The sequence below is a fragment of the Muntiacus reevesi genome, chromosome 7 (genome assembly GCF_963930625.1).
Source record: "Muntiacus reevesi chromosome 7, mMunRee1.1, whole genome shotgun sequence".
Classification (NCBI taxonomy): domain Eukaryota; kingdom Metazoa; phylum Chordata; class Mammalia; order Artiodactyla; family Cervidae; genus Muntiacus; species Muntiacus reevesi.
In genome coordinates this window covers 28,560,925-28,587,816 of record NC_089255.1, presented here as the reverse complement: position 1 = coordinate 28,587,816, position 26,892 = coordinate 28,560,925, and the positions used below count along the sequence as shown (strand labels likewise).

The 26,892-nt window shown below is 40.8% G+C and overlaps 1 protein-coding gene across 1 annotated transcript in view; it reads right to left on the bottom strand.

Annotated features, from left to right (window-relative positions):
* FMN1 (formin 1) overlaps positions 1-26,186 on the bottom strand; it is a 432,532-nt gene extending 406,346 nt beyond the window's left edge. The window contains exon 1 of the mRNA XM_065940546.1: positions 24,332-26,186. Coding sequence (XP_065796618.1) covers positions 24,332-26,186 — 1,855 coding nt within the window. The remainder of the gene's footprint in view (positions 1-24,331) is intronic.
* Between the last annotated feature and the right edge of the window lie 706 nt (positions 26,187-26,892).

The window sequence follows — 26,892 nt, the reverse complement described above, 5'->3', positions numbered from 1 at the left end:
CCTCCTCAGTCACCCATTTTGCCTTTTTGCATTTCTTTTCCATGGGGATGGTCTTGATCCCTGTCTCCTGTACAATGTCACAAACCTCCATCCATAGTTCTTCAGGCACTCTGTCTCTCTATCATATCGAATCCCTTGAATCTATTTCTCTCTTCTGCTATATAATCATAAGGGATTTGATTTAGGTCATACCTGAATGGTCTAGTGGTTTTCCCTACTTCTTCAATTTAAGTCTGAATTTGGCAATAAGGAGCTCGTGATCTGAGCCACAGTCAGCTCCTGGTCTTGTTTTTGCTGACTGTATACAGCTTCTCCATCTTTGGCTGCAAAGAATATAATCAACCTGATTTCGGTATTGACCATCTGGTGATGTCCATGTGTAGTCTTCTCTTGTGTTGTTGGAAGAGGGTGTTTGTTATGACCAGTGTGTTCTCTTGGCAAAACTCTATTAGCCTTAGGCTTGCTTCATTGTGTACTCCAAGGCCAAATCTGCCTGTTACTCCATGTATTTCTGGACTTCCTACTTTTGCATTCCAGTCCCCTATAATGAAAAGGACATGTTTTTTGTGTGTTAGTTCTAGAACATCTTGTAGGTCTTCGTAGAACTGTTCAACTTCAGCTTCTTTAGCATTACCGGTAGGGGCACAAACTTGGATTACTGTGATACTGAATGGTTTGCCTTGGAAACGAACAAAGATCATTCTGTCATTTTTGAGATTGAATCCAAGTACTGCATTTTGGACTCTTGTTCACTATGATGGTTACTCCATTTCTTCTAAGGGATTCTTGCCCACAATAATGGTCATCTGAGTTAAATTCACCCAGTCCATTTTAGTCCGCTGATTCCTAAAATGTCAAGGTTTACTCTTGCCATTTCCTGTTTGACTACTTCCAATTTGCCTTGATTCATGGACCTAATATTCCAGGCTCCTATGCAATATTGCTCTTTACAGCATCAGACTTTACTTCTATCACCAGTTACATCCACAACTGGGTGTTGTTTTTCCTTTGGCTCCGTCTCCTCATTCTTTCTGGAGTTATTTCTCCACTGATCTCCAATAGCATATTGGGCACCTACTGACCTGGGGAGTTCATCTTTCAGTGTCCTATCTTTTTGCCTTGATTCTTACCTGGTTTTGATTCTTTTTTATTCTTACCTGTTTTCAATCAATCACATTCTCACTACTGAGAAGCCTATTTGCCTTGAAATACAAAGCTGAGAAAGTTAGAGCATGAGTTTGAGCAAGTTCCCGGAGTTGCTGATGGACAAGGAAGCCTGGTGTGCTGCAGTCCATGGGGTCACAAAGAGTCGGACATGTCTGAGCAACTGAACTGAACTGAGAAAGTTATGGATTCCTTTTATGGGTTCCATACATGGAAGAAATGACAGTAAATAGTGCCCCTGAGAATAAGAAAAGAAAAGCAGCTTCCCAGGATGTAGTCGGCAGAGAATGTCCTTTTAACTTTGGGCCTCTTTGGCATAGAGACTATTAGGCTCACTAAGGATAACTGAAGAGCGATTACCCTTTTCAAGGCAGCTATTTGTAATCATAGAAAGAATTCCTTATATTTACAAACCACTCCCATGTATGGTTTCTCACTTGATTTTTACAGCAACTCTGAAAGGGTGATGCTATTAATCCATTGTTAACTATGAGACTTGATGAGGTTGTATCTTACAGTCACACTGCTAGTAATTGACAGAGACAGGTTTTCAACATGGGTTTCCTGATTCCAAGGCACGGTTTTCTTCCCCAGCCCAGCTCAACCAAACAGTTGTGGGAATTATGGTCTGTTTAGCAGGAGAAGGAAAAAGGCATCAAAAGGCAGGTGAGTCCTGAACAGGCAGTCTCTGAAAGGAAAATATTGCCCAAAGGACATAAGGAAGTGATTTTCCTCCAATAACACAGAGGCTACAATTTAGCCACAAAGAGACAAATGCTTTCCTGATTCAGGCTCTTTGTGAGATTAGTCATACATTATCATATGATTTTCTCAGACATTTGCTCTTAAAGGAATTAGAAAGATGGCAACAAAATAGTAGTGCCTCTCTTTAGAAAAAAGCTGCAGATGTGTGATTGTAATATCTTAATTACTCAGTAGATGAAACCCTCTAACTCCACAAATATTTGCTGATAACATAAAACTGGTTACAAAAGCTCTATACTGAAAATCTAATGGACACTCAAAAACAATTTGGAGAAATAGCATCTTGGACCACATGACAGCAGCTGGTCCTTGCCAAGCATCACTAGTTATTGAAAGACATCTGTATTGAGGCCATAATGGTGAATATTATGATTAACAGGAAAAAAGTTGTGATCACAGCAACAAACGTCAGACAGGGAAGTATTCAAAAATAGCATTCTACCTTTCTGTATTAAAGCAATGCACAAGAATTGTCTGTGAGGAAGCTAATAAAGAATATTAAGAATTTTTTCATGTTTATAAGTATATAGGTTCCTATACCTGACAAGTTCTACAATAATTATTCAAAATCATTACAGAAATGGCTAAATGGAAATTCAGTTACTTCTCAAGGATAACTCATCTATATCTTTTCCCTCTAAAAAAACGAAACCTAAAATATTTTGAATTCATATGGTAGCAATACAGTAGTAAATAATTTATGTTATTAATTTTGGTCTCCACTAAATTTTGGTCTCTGGCTAAGCACAGACAGCTTGGCTCTAACTCTCAGAATTTCTGATTCAGTAGGTCTGGGACCCAGGGAACAGCATTTTAACAAGTTTCCAGTTGTGGCTAGTAATGCTGCTACTGTTCTACACCACACTGACCTTCCCATAAGTTCCCATTACCACAGCTCATTTTGCTACTGGTGAATTTCTTGTACACAATTAATAAAAATTTATTTGACAATTACTTATTGAGCTGGTATTTATGTAATTTGTGCTATAAGCAATACCAGATGTGCTACCATACATTAGAGAAAAAAAAGATGAATAAAGCTAAGTCTTTGCATCCATGGAGTTCACATTCTGGAAAGATATGTAAACAAATATTACAATAGAATGTGATAAACATCATATGTAGAGTTTCAGAGAAGTAAAATGAAAGTGTTTATTCTACAATGAGGGGAATCAGAAAGATTTATAAGGGAGATAACATTTAGGACTTTTTAAAAGAACTTTCTATTTTGCAATAATTTTAGGCTTATAAAAAAGTTGAAAAATAGAGAGTCTCCTATACCCTTCATTCAACTTCCCAGCACTGTGCAAACACTGACATTTTGTATAATCAAGGTTAGGATGAATTTTGAAGGATACAGAGGAATCTATTAAGGTATCTAATGTATAGAAATAATAAATGAATAAAACCATTGATACAGGATATATTAAGAACTATATCTAAACATTTATGGAAAACTACATGCTAGACACTTTGCCAAGCCCTTTAGATGTATTATGTCACTTAATTCTTATAACAACCCCTATCTTCTGTATGCATACTATTATCACTTTATTATCACTCTCTTTATAGAAAATGAGGCCACTGTCAATCTTCTAGTAGACAACAAAACTGGGATTTGACAACTAAAATGTTCTACTTTAGCACATACACTCTGAACCGATATACTATGATTATTACGACCCAGAAGTAAGAAGAGTCTGATAAAGATCAGATTCCATGAGGTTCGCTGTAGGGACAGGGTTCTGTCAGTGGAAGCAGAAGACAAGAAGAGACAGGAACGGATACTTCTAGACAATAGAAGGATACTGTGGGAATTTTAAAACAGTCTCCTGAATTTCTGTCTCCTGCATGACCTGTCCAGGATAATCCCCTCTCCTTGAATGAGGAAGGAACCTGTGAAGATAATGGCATATCACGTCCATGACTCAGTTAAGTTATATAGCAACGTCAAAGGAATTGACTGATGTAACTAAGGTCCCTGGTGCTATCATATTGCCCACTGGTTCAGGGTCTCAAGTTCTCATGTCATTTTCTAGGCTTGTTCATTTCTTTCCTGGCCTTGACTTCTGCTTCCATTTTTGGAACCCCATTCTATAACCCATCCTTTAAGGAACCAGCTTTGCTAGGTAATATCAGGAGCTTTATGGGCAAAGCAATCTCTTCAGTTTTGTGCCTAGCCTTGGAAATCAATCACATGGGCTCCACTTACACAACTATTCTAGCAACAATGCTTTCACTGTGTGAAGCTTTAAGGCAAACTTCCATGGTGGGCATCAGACACCCAGCAAGCAGGTCTTTTAGAAGCCTTGAATCACAATCTAGAACAGTGACATGTACCTGCTCAGCCTTCTAGCTCACCAATGTGTTAGGCAATAAAGTGTATCCTGGTGCAAATGTGCTGGCCTTTGATCATGCACAATGAAACATGGTTAATCTGTGACCAGCAAAATACACGGAACAGTAAGCGGCCTCTGGCTTCCATTTCAGGTTTGATCACTTGACCACCTCTCAGCAACTAGTTCTGACAATAAAGTTAAGACTCATTTAAAATTAAAATAACAAAAAAAGGTCTGTTCCTGTAAAACTGATCATGCAAAGTTATTACAATAAAAATAACAGTCTATTTGTTCACAAAAACATTTGCTTTTGAGAATCCAGGTTTCATTTAATTTCATTCCTGTCCTCTGAGTACATTCAGATTCCTAAACTTATGCAGAGATTAACACTTTTAAGGTTACTTTAAAAATAAAAAAATCATCTACCAAAATAATATACTAATCACAAAATAGGGTATGAAACCAGTTTCATTCTGTTTAACTTGAGATAAATGGGAAAATTTTGCCCTTCTTACCAGTTTTCAGACCAAATTTTCCCATCTTTCATTCATTCATGTATTCATTCATTCAATAAAAACATTCACTGAATACATGCCATATGTCATTTACTAAACCTGATTCCAGGGAAATGATGAATGTGACTCCATTTCTAAATTTGAGAGGGCTTTTTTAAAAATAAAAATAAGGAAACATCTGTTTTAATTCTGACATATTCTATCATCAGCAGAAACAGATTCCAAATGAAGATGAGATACCAAGAGAACGGCATAGACAAACCCACTCTACTCTGCTATGTTATATGACACACCAGCTGAAGGAATTTCCAACCATTCTGTCTAACTAGTCTTAGGGAAATTTGTCATAGTCTTAGGGAAATTTGTCACTCATAGTCACTTGCTTTGTCACTTGTAAATTGAAAATTGCTTTTAATTAAAATCAACAACCATAAAAATTTATTTAATACATGCTGACTACCTTGTGGCATGCTATTTAAGGAACTGCAAATCTTTCAACCAAAGTATAAGATAGGGAAAAATCCTGATGGGAACTCAAGATTGACACACAGAACAATGAAAGAATATTATGAAATATATGTAGTAACATAATAAATGCAAATAATAGAGGTCCAAAACCTACTATCTTCACAAAAATATGACATGAAAATCAGGAGGGACAAGATTACTATTAGTTGCAGAAACTAAAAAAGCTCAGTAGCGGAAAGCTATGACTTCAGGTGATTCAGAAGTAATTGGTAGAAAGAAAGGGGACCTTTGTTTTCTTTTGGATTTCATTCTTTAATTTTTTATTTCATATTGGAGTGCAATTAATATTGAAAATGCAGTTTCAACTTCTTTGTTAATTAATTTAAAAATAAAACTTCCCTAATTCAAAAGCTATTGAGTGGACTATTTTTAAGCTATATTCTGGGAAGTGACGCAGAGGTATCATACATGATTACCACCTTCAAGTTTTTTGCAAATTAGGTGAAAATCCATGATTGACCTACATAAAACAAGAAGAGACTGGAGGAGTGGCCAAGAGGCAGAGTTGGAAGACCCTGAGCTCACCTCCTTCCATGAGCATACCACAATTACAACTATTTATTTACAGAGCAACTGTGGATGAGAAAGACCAGAAGACTAGCAGAAGAGATCTTCTACAACTAAAGATTAAAAAAAGGAACCACAATGTGATGGGTAGGCAGACTGAAGATCTGGTATAGTCAAGACTCATATCCCCAGATAGTCAACACACAAATGAGAGGATAATTACAACTGCATAAGTTCTCTCCAAGGAGTGAGGGGTCTGAGCCTCACACTGAGACCCGCAGCCTGGGGTCCTGCACCAGATAGATGAACCCCTAGAACATCTGGTTTGAAGGCCAGTGGGGCTTGCTTTGAGAAGAGCCAGAGGCCTTTAGGAAATAGAGACTCCACTCTTAAAGGGCACACACAAAATCTACATGCTCCAAGACCCAGGGAAGAAACAGTAATTTGCAAGAAGCTTGTGTCAGACCTACCTGATGACCTTTTAGTTTCCTAGAGAGGCCGGAGGCAACTGGAGCTCACCTTGGAGACAAGAGGACTGGCCATTTGGGGAGCCTGTTCTCCTGCAAGGACACTGGCGCTGGCAAGAGCCATTGCGGAACCCTCGCTCCAGCTTGTTAGCTCTGAGACCTGACCCTGCCCACCGGCCTGGAGGAACCAACACTGAAATGCCTCAGGCCAAGCAGCTGGTCAGGGAGAGGGACGGCCCCATCTACCAAAAGGCTTATTACCTAAGACTCTCTGAGCCTACAGAATCCCCTGGACCCAGCCCTGTCTCCAGAGGACCCAAGACCTGTGTCCACCAGAGGACCACACACCAGTGTGGGGTCCACAACCTTCTGGACCTCAGCTCCAGCCACCAGCAGGCGACACAAAGTTTGGGACCCTCAGAATCATGTTGCAGAGACCAAAGAAACCGGTTCCACCCATCAATGAGCAAGTACTAACCCTGCAACGCCCTCCCTCCGCCATACACACACCCTGGCCCCACCCTTCAGCAAACCAACAATAGATCCAGAAACACCAGCCCCACAGCTATGCACCCCAGAACCTGACTCTGCCTACCAGTAAGCCAGCACTAACCCTGAGACCCCTTAGGGCTCAGCAGCCAGTTGCCTCATGACCCAGCACTGCCCCCCAGCAGAAGTGAAGTAAAGTAAGTGAAAGGCACTCAGTCATGTCCAACTCTGTGCAACCCCATGGACTACCTAGTCCACGGAATTCTCCAGGACAGAATACTGGAGTGGGTAGCCGTTCCCTTCTCCAGGGGATCTTCCTAACCCAGGGACTGAACCCAGGTCTCCTACATTGCAGGCAGATTCTTTACCAGCTCAGCCACCAGGGAAGCCCAGTAAAAACACCTTCCATATAAGACAGGGCCTGGCAGCAAACCAAACTAGAGGACCAGAGAGCCTCCGAGACCACCCTCAGCTGTCAGTCTGCCACATCAGAAGGACCCACATAGCCCACATGGGGAGCATCCCTGGATCACACAGTGCTGGTGACCAGAGGAGAGTGTGCTGCTGGCATGCTCTTACATAAAGCCACTCCTCTGTGGTCAAGAAACATAGTCAACCTAACAAATACATACAAATATACACATAAAGAACTAAATGAAATGGGAGACAGGCAATCTACCTGACAAAGAGTTCAAGACAATGATGGTAAAAATGTTCAAAGGATTCCTGGGAGAAGACTAAATGAACAGAGTGAGAAATTAGAGGTTTCAACAAAGAGTTAGAAAATACAAAGACCCAAACAGAGACAAGAAATACGATCAATGAAATGAAAAAGACACTAGAAGTAATCAACAGAAAATTAGATGATGCAAAGGACTGTATCAGTAAGCTGGAAGACACAATAGTGGAAATCACTGAAGCTAAACAGAAAAAAGAATAAAGAGAAATGAAGACAGTTTAAGAGACCTCTGGGATAACATCAAGTGTACTGACCATCGCATTACAGATTTTCCAGAAAAAAAAGACAGAGAGAAAGGGGCAGAGAACATATTTGAAGACATAATAACTGAAAAGTTCCCTAACTTGAAAGAAAACAGACATTTAACCAAAGGAAGCACAGAGAGGCACAGGAAGGATTAACCCAAAAGGACCACACCAAGACACACTCTAATTAAAATCAAAGATAAAAAGAGAAACAAACAAACAAAAAACGATAGAGAATATTAAAAGCAGCAAGGAAAAAGCAACAACTATACATAGGAACTCCCAGGGGCTATCAACTGATTCTTTAGCAGAAACTGCAAGCCAGAAGGAAGTGGCACGATGTATTTAAAGTGATGAAAGTGAAAAACCTACAACCAAGAATAAACTACCTGGCAAGATTTCTGTTCAGATTTGATGAAGAAATTGAAAATTTTACAGACAAGCAAAAGCTGAGAGTGCAGCATCACCAAACCAGTTTTACAAGAAGTGTTAAAGGAATTACTCTAAGCGAAAAAGGCCATACTAGAAACATGAAAATTATGAAAGGAAAAGCTCATTGGGAAAGGAGAATAAACAGTAAAGGTAATAAATCAACCATGTACAAAGCTAAGAGGAAGGTCAAAAGACAAAAGTAATAAAATAATTTATACCTACAATAAGTAGTTAAGGGATACACAAAACAATTAGATGTAAAATATGATGCAGGAAACAGTAAACGTAGTTTGAGGGGAATAAAATGCAGGGTTGTTAAAATGTGTTTGAAATGAAGAGATCACTGACTTAAAATCATCAGATAGATGTAGACAGATCAACAGATAACTATATGTAAGCTTCATAATAACCACAAACCAAAAATCTGTAATAGATACACAAAAAACAGAAAGGAATCCAACAAACAAAACAAAATAGAGTCACAGATACAGAGAACAAACAAGTGGTTCCCAGACGGCAAGGAGATGGGGGAGGAAATAAATAGGTGAGAGAGATTAAGACGTACAAAATAAGTCCAGGGTATGAAATGTACAGTATGGGGAATACAGTCAGTAAATATGTATTATCTTTGTATGGTGACAGATAATAACTAGACTTAGGGTCATGATCAGCTTGAAATGCACAGACACACTGAATCGCTATGCTGAGTAACAGGAAATGACAAAGTGTTGTAGGTTAATTACACTTCAAAAACCAAGAAAATCGAGTAACAGAGACCAGATTTGTGGTTACCACAGTGAGGGGTGGGAAATGGGAGAACTGGATAAAGGTAGTCAAAGTAAAAACTTCCTGTTACAAGACAAATAAGTACTAGGATATAATGTACAACTTGATGAAAATAATTAACGCTGCTGTATGTCAAATATGAAAACTGTTAACAGAGTAAATCCTAAGCATTCTCATCACAAGAAAATAACTCTTTTTTCTATTTCTTTAATATTGCATAGATGTCCACTAAATTCATGTGACAATCATTTTATAGTGTATATAAATCAAGTCATTACACTGTGTACCTTAAACTTATACAGTGTCAATTATATGTCAATAAAACTGGAAGAAAAAAATAAGGGAACAATGTCACTTTAAAAATAGCATGTGACTTAAGAAATAGAGGCAAATGTAGAATCTTTGAGAGCAAATTGGGAAATTCACATAAACCATTGTGACCTATTATTATAGCATCATTTTGTCACTGGAAAACACCAAAGGGAGTAGCTTATTAAAATCCCTTCTGCCCAATGAACCAATAATGGTCTGTAATTATAATAAAGCTAACACTTTCTAACATGTTAGGAAGTATTTTCATCGACATTATTTCATTCAATTCTCAAAAGAACCCTGTGAATTTGATATTCTTCCATCCTTCAAATGCAGCCAAGGGAGTAATAACAGGGTGTAAAGTTAATATTCTGGAGAAGGGCATGGTCACCCACTCCAATATTCCAGCCTGGAGAGTCTCACGAGCAGAGGAGCCCAGCTGGCTGTAGTGCAGAGGGTCACAGAGAGTCAGACACAACTGAAGCGGCTTGGCACGCATACACACAAAGTCAATATTTCTCTGGTTCAACCAATTTAGGGGCTCCCCTCCCCCTAGACACCAATGTCTCCAAACCATTCCAGGAAGCACATGCATGGACCTGATCCCCCTCATCCCTCACTGACACCACCATCCTCACTTGTCTAGTGGCTGAAGGTGCCTCTGGATGCTGCTAGAACTGTTGCTAGGGTGCTGCAGCTAAGGTACCAGGTGCATTGTTTATGCACTCCTACCCACCTCCCCACCTCCCCTCTCCTCTCTGGAACCAGCTCAAATCCGGTTCCCTCCACTGTGTTCCTGGTCACATCCTGCCTCAGCAGCACCAGGAACAAGGCCCCTTAACCCACAGCCTCTCATGAAGACCCTGCCTTTATCACTATCTTAGGGACATTTTAGTAAAATTACTCTTTAAATTTTCACACTACTTTCTTATTGCTGTCCTCCTCCCTATGAGCCAGGTGCAAGTCAGCAGGGCATCAGGAGGACACATTATGCTACTTCCAGCGCTGTTTCTCCTCCGGGTTTGGTACCCTCTCCTGTGTCTCGAATCCTTATTTCCTCTGGAGGGGCTCTGCCCGGTGACCATCCTTTAGGCACTCGAGCAGAAGACTCATGACAGCTCTAACCATCTAATTATTTGGACATGCCCAGACTTGTCTGAATCCCAGGGAAACTCAAGCCTCATGTGGTATTTACTCTCTCCACAATTCCTCTGGGCTAAACTGGAAATCAACAGCTTTTATCAGCCATAGGATTATTTGGGGTTTCTTCCTCCAAATGCAAAATTCTACCTCAAACCTTTAACTTAGGTTTCAAACAGACAAAAGCCCCACATCAGAATATCTTAGGAAAAATGTGTGAATCCTGGATGATCCAACTTACTGCCTCAGAGTAAGACTGTGTCATATGCTGCACAAATATCTGAACCTCCATGTCTGAAGCTTTTCCTCACTTGCCTGGCAGGAAGCCCCATCTTTCCTCAGGCCCTTCCTCCCCAGTGATGCTCTCCAGAGGTCCCTCAAGATCTCTGCATGTGGGGGCCTACTGCCCTTGCCACCCTTCTGCTCTGTTGCTCTGTCACCCTAGTGCCTTTGGGTAGCTAGTAACTTGGGACCATGGAGGCCATGAAATTAAAAGATGCCTGCTCCTTGGAAGAAAAGTTATGACAAACCTAGACAGTGTATTAAAAAGCAGAGACATCTCTTTGCTAACAAAAGTCTGTATAATCAAAGCTATGGTTTTTCCAGTAGTGATGTATGAGAGTTGGACCAAGAAGGTTGAGTGCTGAAGAACTGATCCTTTGGAGCTGTGCTGTTGGAGAAGACTCTTGCGAGTCCCTTGCATTGCAAGGAGATAAAATCAGTCAATCCTAAAGGAAATCAACACTGAATATTCATTAGAAAGACTGATGCTGAAGCTGAAGCTCCAATACTTTGGGCACCTGATGCAAAGAGACAGTTCACTGGAAAAGACCCTGATGCTGGGAAAGATTGAAGGCAGGAGGAGAAGGGGATGGCAGAGGATGAGATGGTTGGATAGCATCACCGACTCAATGGACGTGAGTTTGAGCAAATTCCAGGAGCTAGATGGTGAAGGACAGGGAAACCTGGTGTGCTGCAATTCAAGGGTTCATAAAGAGTTGACATGAGGCTGGGGCTTTGCCCTGCTTCTGGCCAGCAAGAAAGTTTCTTCCTCTTTGGACTCATAGAGAACAGAGTTGTGGTTGCTGATGGGGGAGAGGCAGGAGGGCAGAAGTGGGAGTTAGGGATTAGCAGATGCAAACTATTATACAAAGAATGGATTAACCACAAGGTCCTACTGTATAGTACAGGGAACTATATTCACTAACCTGTGATAAACCATAATGGAAATGAATATGAAAAAGAATATGCATATGAATAACTGAATCACTCTGCATTTTTCAAAGAAGAAATGAACATAACATTGTAAATCAACTATACTTCAATAAAATAAATATTTAAAACAAAAAACTTTCTACTCTTGAATAACTCTTCCACACTGAGAAACTGCTGGGCTCCTGATTCAAAGTTCTTCATTCCCTTCATGCTAAAACTCCTTCTTCCCAGAGTATAAGGGCCCTCTAAGGAGAACAAGGAAATGTCTATATGCAGGCTTTTGGTCCAGACTTGTTTTCTCATGATACTTCTTCCACTGTCCACTGTTCCTCCCTATGGTTCAATAACCTTCAAGGTTCCCACAAGTCCCTCTCCATCCTATACATATCTGAATCCCAACTCTAGTTCTGTCCTAGAAGGCTCTGGGCCAGATAAAAAGCACCAGGTTTGATGCAGTGGAACAATCCAGGAAGGAGAGAAGGAAGGAACTCCAGAACTTTCTGTGGCAGGAGGCTGAGCTGCCAGGCCACACAGAGGAACTCCAGGAGGATGGTATGGCCTAATATCACAGCCCCAATGCCATAAAAATGTACTAAGTATGGATCTAAGCACATTTAAGAACTATCTAACAGAAGCTGCTTTCTTGTACATAATGAGGAATTTGATGAAAGAAGATGGGCAGTAACAGTCATTTACTTGATAAAAGCCATCAAGAGGGAGAGAGTGGCCCAGAGTAGTCTTCACAGTTTCCAAAGCATACCCTCTTCCAGAAGAGCCCATGAGGAATGAAATAAAACACAGAATCTGAGTATTCAGAATTCTGCTTTATCAATTTGATAAAAAAAAAATTTTTGATTAAAAAAAATGCTTCTAATCCAATTACAACTTAAAAATTTTGAGTCTCTTATATCCCACAATCAATGATGCTATGAGATAGAATGGTTGAGTTATAGAAAGGAAGGAAGGGAGGGAGGGAAGGAAGGAAGAAAGAGAGAGAGAGAAAGAAAGGGAGGGAAAAAGAAATGGCAGAAGAAAGAAAGAAAATTTTCTTCAAAATTTAGTGTCTATTTATTTATAAAGATTTTTCAGCAGCTGTAACTTTTCATTACATCATTAATGCTGCCATTTCTACATCTTTGGAATGACTTTAGATGGATGGATAAGGCCTAGGTAGGGCCACAGATTGCCACAGTGCTTTAAATATTGTGCTCTGACTCCAAGAATAGAAAAGAGACAAGTAAAAAACAACTCCACAGAAGGTGCTATCCTCGAAGCACAATTGGACTTTAATTTGGGAAAAAATTCACATATATAGAACTAGCTTGGGGTTTTAAAACGTCAGATCATGGTCATGGTCCTGGCTTTTGAAACTTATTCCCTTTCAAAAAACAAAATTTAAATGAGAGAAACACTCAGCATTTATTTTACAAGGAAACTGACCTCGAAATACAAATTGTTCATTAGTAGAAAATCCATTTTGTATTTCATATGCCATTAGCTATTCTTAACTTGAGATAATTGGGGAAGATATTTTAAAATGCTTTTCATGCTTTTCACAGAAAACAATCAAGCACAATGGGCTATCAATTGATGTTAAATAGAAGAGCTTTGTTTTTAAAATCTAGATGATTTTTTCTCAATCCACAGACTGAAAACTGTATCACAAAATCTTTCAATTATTTCTCTCACTTCCTCTAGTTTGTACTTTAGAGGTAAAAAGGTCAGATGACAAAGAAATGAAATGCTGTAATAATCACTTATTACCAAGATAACCATGGTTCTATATCAAAAACACACCACACATACACACATTCTTTTTCATTCTGTTGGCCTTTTAAAATTCCACTCTATTTTTCTGCATTTCCTAGTCTTCATGGTGCAGCCTATCTGCATCATCTTGTCTCTCATTTGCCCCTCCAGAACTACTCGGACCCTTCTCCCTTCTTCCCTGGGCCCTGGAAGGCTGAGCTTGGAGATACCCACCCATTTCCTTACACTCTGCCCTCTGGGTGGTTCACTTGGAGGAAGTTCTGGAAACCTGAGCTTGGAGACACCCACCCACTTCCTTACACTCTGCCCTCTGGGTGGTTCACTTGAAGGAAGTTCAGGCAGAAGACCAACAGAGTGTGAGGCCAAGGTATTTATTCCTCTCTGCTAAGTACTTCTGCAACAGGATACCATTCCTGCCATGTGGTCCTCCCGTTTAAGCTCCCCTGTTTGGGTTCCATTGATTCCCACTTCCCTTGCTCCTTCAGGCCTGGGTATTTGTTCCCTGTCAGGACCCTGTCTAACCCAGAAGACTTTTCTTTTTTAAAAAATTTATTTTATTGAAGTATAGTTGATTTACAATGTTGTGTTAATACTGATGTACAGCAAAGTGATCAGTTACACATACATATACATTTTTCATATATATATGATAACTGGGGAAGATATTTTATATATATATATAAAAGATGTATATATATATATATATATATATACATTCTTTTCCATTATGGTTTATTACAGGATACTGAATATCGTTCCCTGTGCTATATAATAGGTCTTCACTGTTTACCCAGTCTATACATGCTAGTTTGCATCTACTAATCCCAAATTCCCAATCCATCCCTCTCCTACTCTACCTCCCCCTTGGCAAACACAAGTCTGTTCTCTGTATCTGTGGGTCTGTTTCTGTTTCTTAAATAACTTCATTTGTGTCATATTTTAGATTCCACATATAAGTTATGTCATATGGCATTTGTTTCTTTCTGATTTAATTCACTTAATATGATAAAATCTAGGCCCATCCATGTTGCTGCAAATAGCATTATTTAATTCATTTTTATGACTGAAAGGAATTCCATTGCATATATGTACCACATCTTCTTTATCCATTCCTTTGTCAATGGACATTTCCATGTCCTGGCTACTCTAAATACTATTGCTATGAACACAGGGATGCATTTATCTTTTTGATTACAGTTTTGTGCAGATATATGCCCAGGAGTGAGACTGCTGGATCATACAACAAATCTAGTTTTAGTTTTGTCAGGAACCTCTGCTTGAAACTCAACATTTAAAAAACAAAGATCATGGCATCCAGCCCCATCACTTCATGGTAAATAGATGGAGAAGCAATGGAAACAGTGACAGACTTTATTTTGGGGGGCTTCAAAATCACTGCAAATGGAGACTGCAGTCATGAAATTAAAAGACGCTTGCTCCTTGGAAGAAAAGCTATGAGAAGCCTAGACAGCGTATTAAAAAGCAGAGACATTACTTCGCTGACAAAGGTCTGTCTAGTCAAAGCTATGGTTTTTGCAGTAGTCATGTATGGATGTGAGAGCTGGTCCATAAAGAAAGCTGAAAACCAAAGGATTGATGCTTTTGAACTGTGGTGTTGGAGAAGACTTGGACTTGAGAGTCCCTTGGACAGCAAGGAGATCCAACCAGTCAATCCTAAAGGAGATCAGTCCTGAACATTCACTGGAAGGACTGATGCTGAAGCTGAAGCTCCTATATTTTGGCTACCTGATTCTAAGAACTGACTCATTGGAAAAGACCCTGATGCTGGGAAAGACTGAAGGCAGGAGGAAAAGGGGTAACAGAGGATGAGGTGGTTGGATAGCATCACCAATTTGATGGACATGAGTCTGAGCAAGCTCCGGGAGTTGGTGATGGACAGGGAAGCCTGGCGTGCATGTGCTGCAGTACATGGGGTCTCAAAGAGTTGGACATGACTGAGTGACTGAACTGAACTGAATTGAGGAACCTCTATGGTATTTCCACAGTGGCTCCACCAGTTTACATTCCCACCAACAGAGTAGGAGAGTCAGAAGCCTTTCTGAACTTTCTTCTTCTCTTGGTTTCTGGATACTGCTACCTTTCATCTAATCCTGCCTTCCTGACTAGTCCTTCTGGAGCATGGCTGTCATAGCTCACTGGCAACCTCCATATTCCTTTGTAACAGTGCTCTAACCTCAATACTGAGCTTCTTGCTTCTTTAAACAACATGGGGAAGACCCAGAAAATTGTGGTATAGCTTCACCACCCACCCCAAAACATACACACACACACAACCCCTACAGGTGGTGTATATTTTTCTTTAAAAGTTAGCTCAATAACACTTTAAAAATCATAACAGTGACAGGTTTTATTTTCTTGGGCTCCAAAATCACTGTGGCCAGTAACTGCAGCCATGAAATTAAAAAATGCTTGCTCCTTGGAAGAAAAGCTAGGCAGCATAATAAACAAACCTAGACAGTGTATTAAAAACAGAGACATAAACACAATAATAGCAGGAGACTTTAACACCCACTCATACCAGTGGACAGATCATCAAAACAGAAAATTAATAAGGAAACACAAGTCTTAAATGATACATTAGATGAAATGGATTTCTTTGATATCTTCAGGACATTTCATCCAAATGCAGAATACACCTTCTCAACTGCACATGGAACATTCCCCAGGATAGGCCACATCTTGGGTCACAAATCAAACCTCAGTAAATTTAAGAAATTGAAATCATATCAAGCATCTTCTCCGACCACAATGCAATGAAACTAGATATCAATTACAAGAAGAAAACTGTAAGAAACACAAACACATGGAGATTAAACAACACGTTTCTAAATAACCAACAGGTTACTGAAGAAATCAAAAGGGAAGTCAATAAATTTCTAGAAGCAATTGACAATGAAAACATGACAACTCAAAATCTATGGGATGCAGCAAAAGCAGTTCTAAGAGGGAAGTTTACAGCAATGCAATCTTACCTTAAGAAACAAGAAAAACATTAAATAGGCAACCTAACTTTACATCTAAAACAACTGGAGAAAGAAGAACAACACCCCCCCCCCCCCCAATTAGTAGAAGGAAAGAAATCATAAACATCTGAGCATAAATCAATGAAAAATAAATGAAAGAAACAATAGTAAAGATTAATAAAGCTAAAAGCTGGTTTTTTGAGAAGATAAGCGAAATTGACAAGCCTTTAGCGATACTCAAGAAAAAAAGAGAGAAGAATCAAATCAACAAAATTAGAAATGAAAAAGGAGAGGTTACAACATACAATGCAGAAATGCAAAGGATTATAAGAGACTATTATGAACAATTATATGGCAATAAAACGAATAACCTGGAAGAAATGGACAGATTCTTAGAAAAGTTCAATCTTCCAAGACGGAACCAGGAAGAAATAGAAATTATGAACAACCCAATTACAAGTACTGAAATTGAAGCTGTGATCAAAAATCTCCCAAAAAACAAAAGCCCAGGACCAGACGGCTTCACAGGAGAATTCTATCAAACATTTAGAGAAGAGTTAATGCCTTGCCTTCTAAAACTCTTTCAAAAAATTGCAGAGGAAAGAACACTACCAAACACTACCAAACATTCTATGAGGCCACCATCACCCTGATACCAAAACCACACAAACACAAAAAAAGAAAGCTACATGCCAATATCACTGATGAACAAGATGAAAAAATCTTCAACAAAATTTTAGTAAACAAAATTCAGCAACACATCAAAAAGCTCATACACCATGACCAAGTTGGGTTTATTTCAGTAACACAAGGATTATTCACTATACACAAATCAATCAATGTGATACACCATATTAACAAATTGAAAGATAAAAATCATATGATAATCTTAATAGATGCAGGAAAAGCTTTGACAAAATTCAGCACCTATTATGATTAGAACTCTTCAAAAAATGGGCATAGAAGGAACCTACCTCAACATAGTAAAGGCCATATATGATAAGATCACAGCAAACATTATTCTTGATGGTGAAAAACTGAAAGCACTCCCCCTAAGATTAGGAATAAGACAAAGGTGTCTACTTTCACCATTATTATTCAACATAGTTCTGGAAGTCCTAGCTACATCAATCAGAGAAGAAAAAGAAATAAAAGGAATCCAGATTGGAAAAGAAGTAAAGCTCTCACTGTTTGCAGATGACATGATACTGTACATGGAAAACCCTAAAGATAGTATCAGAAAATTACTAGGGCTAATCAGTGAATTTAGCAAAGTTGCAGGATACAGAATCAATATACAGAAATCATTTGCATTTCTATACACTAACAATGAAAAATCAGAAAGAGAAATTAAGGAATCAATCCCATTCACCACTGCAGCAAAAAGAATTAAATATCTAGGAATAAACTTACCTAAGGAGATGAAAGAACTGTACACAGAAAATTATAAGACACTGATGAAAGAAATCAAAGATGACATAAACATATGGAGAGTTATTCCATGTTCCTGGGTAGGAAAAATCAATATTGTGAAAATGACTATACTACCAAATGCAATCTACAGATTCAATGCAATCCCTATCAAATTACCAGTGGCATTTTTCACAGAACTAGAACAAAAAATTACACAATTCATATGGAAACACAAAAGACCACGAATAGCCAAAACAGTCTTGAGAAAGAAAAATGGAGCTGGAGGAATCAACCTTGACTTCAGATTATACTACAAAGCTACAGTCATCAAGACAGTGTGGTACTGGCACAAAAACAGAAATATAAGCCAATGGAATAAGATAGAAAGCCCAGAAATAAACCCATGCACCTATGGGTACCTTATTTTTGACAAAGGAGGCAAGAATATACAATGGGGTAAAGATAGCGTCTTCAATAAATGATGCTGAGAAAACTGGACAGCTACATGTAAAAGAATGAAATTAGAACATTTCCTAATACCATACACAAAGATAAACTCAAAATTAAAGACATAAATGTAAGCCCAGAAACTATAAAACTCTTAGAGGAAAACATAGGCAGAACCCTTGATGACATAAATAAAAGCAAGGTCCTCTATGACCCACCTCCTAGAGTAATGGAAATAAAAACGAAAGTAAACAAGTGGGAACTGATTAAACTTAAAAGCTTTAGCACAGCAAAGGAAACTATAAGCAAGGTGAAAAGACAACCCTCAGAATGGGAGAAAAAAAATAGCAAATGAAACAACTGACAAAGGATTAATTTCCAAAATATACAAGCAGCTCATACAACTCAATGCTAGAAAAACAAACAACCCAATCAAAAACTGGGAAAAACAGACATTTCTCCAAAGAAGACATATAGATGGCTGACAAACACATGAAAAGATACTCTAACATCACTCATTATTAGAGAAATGCAAATCAAAACCACAATGAGATATCACCTCACACTGGTCAGAATGGCCATCATCAAAAAGTCTACAAACAATAAATGCTGGAGAGGGTGTGGAGAAAAGGGAACGTTCTTGCACTGTTGGTGGGAATGTAAATTGATACACCCACTATGGAAGATGGTATAGAGATTCCTTAAAAAACTAGGAATAAAACCACTATATGACCCAGCAATCCCACTCCTAGGCATATACCCTGAGGAAACCAAGTATCTCCCATTGTTCACTGAAGGACTATTTACAATAGCTAGAACATGGAAGCAACTTAAATGTCCATGGACGGATGAATGGATAAAGAAGTTGTGGTACATATACACAATGGAGTATTACTCAGCCATAAAAGGGAACACACTTGAGTCAGTTCTGATGAGGTAGATGAACCTAGAACCTATTATACAGAGTGAAGTGAGTCAGAAAGAGAAAGATAAATATCATATTCTAATGCACATATATGGAATATAGAAAAATGGTACTGAAAAAAATTATTTACAGGGCAGTAATGGAGAAAAAGACATAGAGAACAGACTTACGGACATGGGGAGGAGAGGGTGAGATGTATGAAGAGAGTAATGTGGGGGAAAAAAAAGAAAGAAAAGAGTAATGTGGAAACTTACATTACCATGGATAAAATAGATAGCCAATGGGAATTTGCTCTATGGCTCAGGAAACTCAAACAGGGGCTCTGTATCAACCTGGAGGGGTGGGATGGGGAGGGAGATGGGAGGGAGGTTCAAAAGGGAGGGGATATATGTATACCTGTGGCTCATTCATATTCAGGTTTGATAGAAAACAACAAAATTCTGTAAAACAACTATCTTTCAATAAAAAAAAATAAATTAAAAAAAGAAAAAAACCACACAGAGACATCACTTTGCCAACAAAGATCCATATAGCCAAAGCTATGTTTTTTCCAGAGAGCTGGACCATAAAGAAGACTGAGCAACAAAGAAATGATCCTTTCGAACTGTGGTGCTGGAGAAGACTCGTGAGAGTCCTTTGGAGAGCAAGGAGATCAAATCAGTCAATCATAAAGGAAATCAACCCTGAATATTCAATGGAAAGACTGATGCAGAAGCTGAAGTTCCAATAATCTGGCCACCTAATGTGAAGAGCTGACTCACTGGAAAAGAACCTGATGCTGGGAAAGATTGAGAGCAGAAGGAAGGGAAGGCAATAGAGAATGAGATGGTGGATGGCATCGCTGACTCAAAGAACATGAGTTTGAGCAAACCTAGGGAGATAGTGAAGGAGAGGGAAGCCCGGCATGCTGCAGTTCGTGGGGTGACAAAGAGTCAGACACTACTTAGCGACTGAACAACAACTCTAAAAATCATGAAAATGATACATTCATTACAACCAATGTAAAAATATGTAAAGAAAAGTCAATGCTCTTCCCCAGTACTTCTGGTTCCTTCCCCTTCCCCTCACTCCCCACCTTCACCTTGCCTTGCCCTTAGATACAGAATGTGAACGCCTTGGGCTATCTTTCTTTACACTGTTTCCATGATATTCAAACCCATACCAAACATATATACTCATATATAGAAAGGAGTGTGATTTGTTGTCTTTAGAAAAACAGAGCATACTACCTTATTTTTCAACTTGCTAAATATCTAGCTCCATTCTTTAGAGATTAAATATATTTAAATTTATGTAGCCATTTCTCTATTGATTGACACTCCTTTTTTTTTTTTTTTCAGCTGCTTTGGGTATCATACACAATGTTGCAACAAGCAACCGTACACATATATTCTTACTAGTGCATCTATTTATGTGTCCTAAAGTTCTAAAATAGGGTTGGTAGGTCAAAGTTACATATAGTTTCAATTACACGTGGAATCTTCCCAGATCAGGGATTGAACCTGTGTCTCCTTCATAGGCAGGCAGATTCTTTACCACTGAGCCACCAGGGAAGCCCTGATCTTACTTTCTGTCAACATAAATTACAGATAATTTTCTATGTGTTATATACTTTCAGTAGTCATCTTCAATGGCTGGATATAGCCAGTGTTGTGGAGCTTCTTAAAAATTTTATTGGGATTTATCAAACCTCAATATCAGTATAGGGAGAATTGATGTCTACTTTCCATAATGTATGTCCAAACAGAAATCAAAGCTTTGACAGTAGCATTAGGTACAACAAAATCTACTATAATTATGCCTCTCAATCCTTAATCAGTTGACATTAATTACATCTTTTGATGGGCACAAGTGAAGTGAAGTCATTCAGTCGTGTCCAATTCTGCGATCCCATGGACTGTAGCCTACCAGGCTCCTCCACCCCTGGGATTTTCAAGGTAAGAGTACTGGAATGGGTTGCCATTTTCTTCTCCAGGGGACCTTCCCGACCCAGGGAGTGAACCCTGGTCTTCCACATTGTAGGCAGATGCTTCTCCCATCTGAGCCACCAGGGAAGTCCCATGATGGGCAGAAGCACTGATCAAATGATTCACAGTATCAAAAGGAACTATGCCTGGGGCATGTGGCTCCATCACCACCTCAGTAACTTCAAAGGAGAAAGATCATGAGATTGTTGAGCAGAGCACTGCAGCACTGGGGATCTTCCTGAGTATGGTAAGCCAAGTTCCATGTGATTCTTCTGGCATTAAAAGGGTCAATTTCAGATCAAAGGTAAAAGAAGGCCAGAAAAACAGAAGAGAATCCCAGCCCCAAGGATATCACATGCAGGTTAACAGTATTTTCTCAGGCTTGAGAAAATACTACATTCCACAAAGGCTTGGGAACATAACATACAGCAGTTTCCATAAAATCAGGGTGGCAGTGTGGTGAGGATGAGGGTGTGGGAAGGGGAGGACCATAGAAGACAAATCTGGCCACCATTCATTGTTAGCATATCCTCTGTTTGATCATATCACCACCAGACAAGAAATTCCTGTGCACAGACCTGGGAATGAAAAGTAAGAAAAATTATAAAGCCAAAAGGAGGTGGACCAAGGGCGGTCATGCTATTTCCTGCGTGGATGGTAATGTTGGCTTTCACTGCCTGGTCTTGTGAGAAGGAGAAGCAGGTTTCAGTCTTTCCTGGGAATTACTACTTGCCCATAACACTAAAGAGCCCTCCAACTGGAAACAGATCTCATTATTTTGCCAGACTTAATCTCTTACTTGAGTAGTTAATAAGCACTTTCAATAACCTTAATCGCATCACTTCAATTAAAAGCCTAGATGCTATTTCCACAGGAAATAAATGTCTACAGACCATAAACTCGACTTGGTTAATAGCTAACGTGGGAGAAAGGTGGGAACTGGACTCAGATAAAGGGCTGCTGTTGGGTGATGGTAAACGAATGATCCACCCTCACATGGGGCTGTCTGAGGCCACCGTTGGGATATGCAAGTAGGAGAAGTGAAATGAAACACAAAGGCAGCCAGAAGCAGGAAAATTCTCCCTGTGTGGACCTACCAGCTGCTGAAAGTCACTGAAGGATCCATAAAACAATGAGGACTCATGGCCACAGAGAGGGGGACCGATGGGAGACAGGAGACAGGAACACGAGATAGATGAAAAATAGTATCTGCAGAACTCCCTCCCTTCACACTTCTCAAAGAAGGATGATGATAGGAAACAATGTTTGGATGTCCCAGAGGATGGTCCCAGCAAAAGAGAAGTTACCCATGCCAGAAAAGCAAGGTTTCTCCTGCTCCCATTTTTCTGTTTTCCAACGCCCTTTTTCTTATAAAATGTTAGAAGCACAGGCAGTCTTCCTACCAAGGAATCCACGTGACTCTAATGATTGAGTCATAAAGTGCTGTGAAGATCCCAGCAGAAGGCTGGGGCCAAAGAAAAGGGAATGGTTCTGAGCAGTTGGATGGAGAGGTCTCGTGAAAGGGTCACCATCTGTTGAACTGGCCCTTCAGTGAGTTCAAGGTCAGTCATTGGAGAAATTGAGTGTCCTCTGTGTGCCTACCTTGACCCAGATACAATAGAACTTTTATAATACCTTTTTTTAATTAATAGAAAAAGGACAACAAAATAAAAAGATAGTTCTAAGTTGGGGTGGGGGGACATTTACTGAAGTTCAGTGTACTTAGTGCAGTTTCTGGAGAAGAGGTACACCCAGTCGTAGGATTTAGTGTGACTTTTAAAAAGAGCCTTTGGGGTTGTGGTGGCTCTTGCATGCCCAGTCTCTAGAAGTCTCTGTCTAATAATTGCAGAGAGTTTCCTTTCCCAGTATTTCGAAGGCTCCAGCATTCACACAGAGAAAGGATTTTCATCACTAGGGTTCAGTGACACATGATATAAAATCTACAATTCTATGACTTTGCTGATGAAGCAGTTTGGTTCTATTAGGAAGTAGCAAGTTTAATCAAGCCAAGAGCATTATACTACAAACACAAAATGAAGAACATTTACTACACTTTAAAGAATCACACCCTGGATCAGTGATTTAGGGAAATTTATAAAATGGCAAGAGTTCAAAATGAACAGAAGCTTTTTACATTTCTCTTTCCTAGATAGATATTTTTAATCTCAAAAATTTCACATGATGTTTCCTCTAACCTTTAAGGGACTCTATGTTATATTATGAGCCTAGACAAAGCATTGACCATATGCTGTGAAATGACTACTGAAAAAGAACCTATTACCTACACAAAGGCATGCAATACCCTGAGCACCTGGCCGCATTGGACTGGAACACGGTATGAATACAGGAGTGGCACTTTAATAAACTGTCTCTTTGGGTCTTATTGAACCCACTTATAGAACCGCCAGAACTATTTTCATGTAAAATTTTAAATCACATGAAACATACAAGCCAAATTAGCTCTTTAGCACCTTCTGCATAAGACATGATGTTATACCAGTAACAGCAAAAACCCATATATATAAAACATAACTTCAGGATAAACATTACTTTGTGCTTAATTTGAGAAATTTTAAAAAAGAGTTAACAAAAAAAACCAGAAAATCTGAACCAAGTTTCTTCAAGTTAGAAGGAATTCATCCCTCTTTTAGTATTAAAAAAAAAGTTTTTGTCATAAAATAAGAACACTTACAAAAGAGATCACTATAAAGAAGCAAAACCAAAACCTGAAACCTCTGACAACAGAAGAGCAAAGACACAGTATGCTTCCACTCTTCTTAGACAGTCCCAACCAATCCAGGCTACCCCAGCAGCGTGAACAGCAGAATTTAGGTCAAGGGGCCAATTAGCATCAAAGGCAGCAACGAGTTGCTACTTCTCCCTGCCCAGTCCTGTTTCCTCTGAGAGTCCTGTGTTCAGGAGCCATGAAGGCAGCTTTGGAGCATACCAAAACAAACAAAAAAATTTAAGGCATTTACAAAATATTGCTTCTAGAAGCAACTACACCCCTAACCCCATAAGTCAACACCATCTTCACACTCCTTAATAACACTCCCAGCTGTGCTGTTACAAGGTGAATTGACTTGGCCAAGGAATATCGATTCATTGTTAATTAGCCAGTCTCTGAATAGCACAAGCAGGTCGCCCGTGAACCACGTAAAGCATTTTAAACCGGGACTAACCTGGAGGCGACTGGTGCTGGGGCTGAGCTGTGGTCCTCCCCGGCCCCAAGGTCTTTTCCAGAGGTTCCCTGGGCACCAACCGAGGTTGGCCCACTCTGAGGGAGGTCGAGCTGGCCCCTTTGGTCTCCGTGACCTTGGCAGAGGATGGTGGCTCCAAGGTGTCAGCAGAGAGGGACCCAGAGAAAGCACAGCTCCTTCTGGAAAGAGAGTCATCAAGAGCGGCTTCCCTCTCTCCAGGCGGTGAGGAGAGCCGGAGGATCCTGTGATGCTGCTGAGGGCTGGGAAGCCTTGGAGAGAGAGGGGAGGGAACAGGTGACATCCGCTTGTGCGTGCTGGGTGGAAAGGATGAATTATTAATTACCGAGCCAAGAGTGGCCAGCACTGGGGGAGGAAGCCTCTTCTCATCACTTCCAGGGTCCACGCCACCACGGGGCAGATCCAGAAACAAGGTTTTGCCTCTTCTAAGCCCAGCTCCCCTCCTGCTCCTGGTTTCTGGGAGGGTGTGGACGCCAATGGTCCCAAAGGGAAAGCCCAGTCGTTTGCCCTCAGCGGCATCATCTAACTTATCGCTCTCTATCACCTTCAGGAGGACTTTGTTCACAGCCCCCTCAGTGCTGACTTGGGGACATTCCCCAGCTGATGGCTGCCATGACTTGTCCCTTCGCTGTTCCTTGTCCAGGCCCCTGGCTCCCCAAGCCCCAGCCTCAGCTCCCGGGAGGGTGAGCAAGTCTGCGCCGGGTATGAACTCAGCTGGGGCTGCTAGGCCAGGGGCAATCTTTCCCTCACCCTCAGGATGCGTTTTGACTACTCTCCGTACCTGAGTGGACAGATCCTGGACTCTGGCCACCACTCTGGAGACTGGCTTCTTCCTGTGAGTCCACTCAGCAGCCTTCGCTCTCTGGGCTCTCTCTGCCTCTGCTTCTTTCTCAGGCTCCTTGTGACCTTCAGTCAAGCCTGTTTGCTGATGCAACAGCCTGCGAGGGGTTCTCTTCAGCTCCCTCGAGCTATCATCCCCTGGCTCCGTGGAGCTGCAGTCAGGGGACAGACCTCCTCTTCCCAGCCCCATATCTTCAGAAGGCTTCTTGATGCTTCCCGAGCCAGAGTCAGCATCCAGTGTCCTGGGGACCTCTAGGGTGCAGCTCTCTCCCCTCCGCAGGGATGAAGTAAGCGTCCCATTGAGGAGCAAGTTGCCTCTCTCCTCCAGAAGCCAAAGATGAGGCCCTGTTCGAGAGACAGGAAGGGAACTGCTGGAATAGACCTGGTCCTTCCCCATCAGAGGAGCCAGTTCCTGGCCCCCATGCCCCTTTCTTCTTGTCCTCTTCTGCAGGGAGCTTTGAGACAGCCCGTCAAAGCTCCCTCTCCTTCCACCAAACCTCCGGGCCTTTTTGATCCCGTGGGAGCTCCTCTTGTTGAGACAGCCCACGGTGGGCTCCCCCAGCCAGTGGCCAGCACTCTGGAAAGAGTCATCCTCGGGGGCCAGGCTCACAGAGAGTTCGGGCAGCTTCCCCTCCTGGTTCCCCATCGTAATCCCCAGGATGTGGTCTGAGCTCAGCAGACCGGCCAGCAGTCTCTCCCTCTCGGCGGTGAGTTTGTACAGCTCAGTCAGAATGTCTTTCGTGGGAGTTGGCTTGAAAAAGATGTCGCCTGGATGTTCGTTTGGCTGCAAGCTGAGGCTGTGGATGTCAGACCCCTCCCTGACTTGGTAGCAGTTATGAAACCCTTTACTGGCTCTGTCTAGAGTTACGGTGTCCTTGTACGAAAATCCTCTGACTTCGCCCCTTGGAAGATAGAAGCTGATGTAGCAGAGTTCCGTAATGGGCTTACGCAATTGGAGGGTGCAGTGAGTGCCTTCCATTATGCCTACCTAATTATTCATGCCTTGGAGATGCTGGTCTGTGGTCAGGCTTCTGAGGCTCCGGTGGTGCGGCATGTGATGGTGGCAGTGTGGGGAAAGCAGCTGACAGTCATCTCCAGCAATGAGCCTGCCTGTGAGGGAAACAGGGAAGGAAAGCAGCTAGTCTAACAGACTGCAGGAATCACATACCGACAGAAATCAAAGCGTAACTGGTCTTACCCTTCCTCTCTGGCTGGCCTCAATCAACTCAAGACATCAGCCAGAAGGCTGATTGCAACCTCTTCCCCACTCCCAGCCCACCCTTGACTAGCAAAGCTTTTCTGAATAGGAGAGTGCTCTAATATTATAGCCCCAAGACAAAGTCCCTTTGCCCCTTTTCCCTATGTGGCAACTTAATGTATACCGTAAGCAGGTCTCTCAACTTCTCAAGGTTTCGTCTAGGTTCTTCTATAAAACAGAGCTAACCTCCCAGAAGTCCTGAGGAGAGGGGACTTTGAGATCCTTAGAAAACATAGCCATTTTAGTAACTCGGGTTTGGAAGATGACTTTGCAAAAATGAGTCAAACCTTTTTACTCTCCAAGAAGCACCTTCTAAGATTTGAGATTATGGATCAAATGGTAAAGAATCTGCCTGCAATGCAAGAGACCTGGGTTCCATCCCTGGGTCAGGAAGATCTCCTAGAGTAGGAAATGGCAACCCACTCCA